The 1,898-nt window shown below is 34.9% G+C and overlaps 1 protein-coding gene across 1 annotated transcript in view; it reads right to left on the bottom strand.

Annotated features, from left to right (window-relative positions):
* NUP133 (nucleoporin 133) overlaps positions 1-1,898 on the bottom strand; it is a 35,497-nt gene that overhangs the window by 4,304 nt on the left and 29,295 nt on the right. Inside the window, exon 23 of the mRNA XM_015824401.2 lies at positions 1,366-1,446. Coding sequence (XP_015679887.2) covers positions 1,366-1,446 — 81 coding nt within the window. The remainder of the gene's footprint in view (positions 1-1,365; positions 1,447-1,898) is intronic.

Here is a 1,898-nt window from a genome sequence, read left to right as displayed (position 1 = left end):
TATTTGGTTGGATACTTATGCTAGCAAAACAAGGTAACAATATAATGATGTGTTTTAAAGAATGTATTTCAGAAAATTGTAGGCTTAAGAAACTATGAAGCAATATAAGAAAAGCAAGGGATAGGCTACACAACAGCATTATGGGTGTCACCCAGGGTAGGGGCAATGCTATCTTTATAAATCTGAATAATATGGCAGGTAGACAGTGAAATGGCAGGTTAGTCAGAGATTGGGAGCACAGAAGCTTGTGCAATATGTAGCTACTCTTAGTGTTCTACAGGAACCAGAATGGTAAAGAAAAGTTGGATTTTAAGAAAAGACTTTTTTCTCAGAGATGAACAGACTTGATTAAATTCTTGACTTTAGGTTGTGGGTGAAATGCAATACTATCCCTTGCCATGCTTCATACAGTTAATTCAGCAATGGCCATTTACAATGCATCCTCTCACATACAGGCAGGATACGGCATCCTGATTCTCCGTATGGCTCTGCAGAACTTGTCTGTACAGTGCACTGTTTGATTACTCGAGCAGTTATGTATGTATGTGTTTATCACGTGAGATTAAGTCTCTTTTCTGGTACATCAGTGAGAGAGCATGATGTGCTGATTAAGTGTCAGATCAGGACACAACACACTCTGATTCTAGTCTACCTTAGCACCAGTAGCAAAACTGGTGATTTGGGGTCACTCTTGGGTTAATCCAATCTACCTCAAAGGAAGTTGTAAAGAAAAATTGTAGGAGGGCTAATTTGAACATGTGAAGAAAAGGTGGACTATGTCTAACACATGAAAAAACAATGTCATCTTCCTGAGTTGAGCAGTGAAAAAAGAGTTCCTTATGCAGAGGAAAGATTGCATTCTATTTTTTTTCTCCATGGACAATGCACTACATTTTTATCAGTGTTTGTGAATGAAATATGCATATGTATTGAGGCAAATAGAGACAATATGTTTAGAGCCAGTACAGTCATCAATATATCTTTAATGAGATGGCAACTATCCTGTGAAATAATTTACCCTCTGGAATAAGTCATATGTATCTTTTATGTTAATCTTTCTTAATCTTTTATCATCATTATTTTACAAAAGTTAATTTTGTATTTTTAAAAATATCTCTGTAAACCATTGTGGAAATTTTACAAAGAAGAACTGTTTGAAATACTTTAAATAAATAAATGGCTGGAACAGAAATTCATAATGTTGTGGATAATGCTAATACTACTACTAACAATACCTTCCCAAGCTGGGTCCTTAGAATAACACTTAGTGGTATTCTATCAGCTGTCATAAAGAATTTGTATAATTGTGTATACACATTTATTGAAAATCAGTATCACACAACAAACTCTCATTAAATTTCATACCTGATCAATATATTCCAGCAGATCCAGTGCCTTCTTGAAGTCATACTCATTAGCTTTCCTGTTCTCATCACATATGTATAGCTATTGTTATGAAAGAATGAATACAAAAATTAGAACTTACTGTGGGAGGGGGGGATCTCCCTGTATTTTAACTACTTTTCACTGAAATATGCCTCAATTCCACTGAGAATAAGGGAGCGGGATAAACCTTTAGATATACTTTCCATGTTACAGCCATTGTGGGTAAGATTGATAAATGATAACTTATTCAATTCATGTGGATGCCTATTTCACCATGGTAAATCTGGGCACCTGGTTATGAGTCTTATAACATATTAACATGACACTCAAGTTCAATTAAATCATCAGTTGTTTGCATGTAAGTGAATGGAACAAACACAGAAAAGCACAACTATCTATCTCAGAAAAATTGCCAGTACAGATAGTCCTTGACTTACAACAGTTCATTTAGTGACTGCTTGAAATTACAACAACACTGAAAAAAGTGATTTATGACTGTTTTCACACTTACA

The sequence above is a fragment of the Protobothrops mucrosquamatus genome, unplaced genomic scaffold (assembly GCF_001527695.2).
Source record: "Protobothrops mucrosquamatus isolate PMUCROS unplaced genomic scaffold, P.Mucros_1.0 scaffold2221, whole genome shotgun sequence".
Classification (NCBI taxonomy): domain Eukaryota; kingdom Metazoa; phylum Chordata; class Lepidosauria; order Squamata; family Viperidae; genus Protobothrops; species Protobothrops mucrosquamatus.
This window is presented reverse-complemented; position numbering and strand designations above follow the sequence as displayed.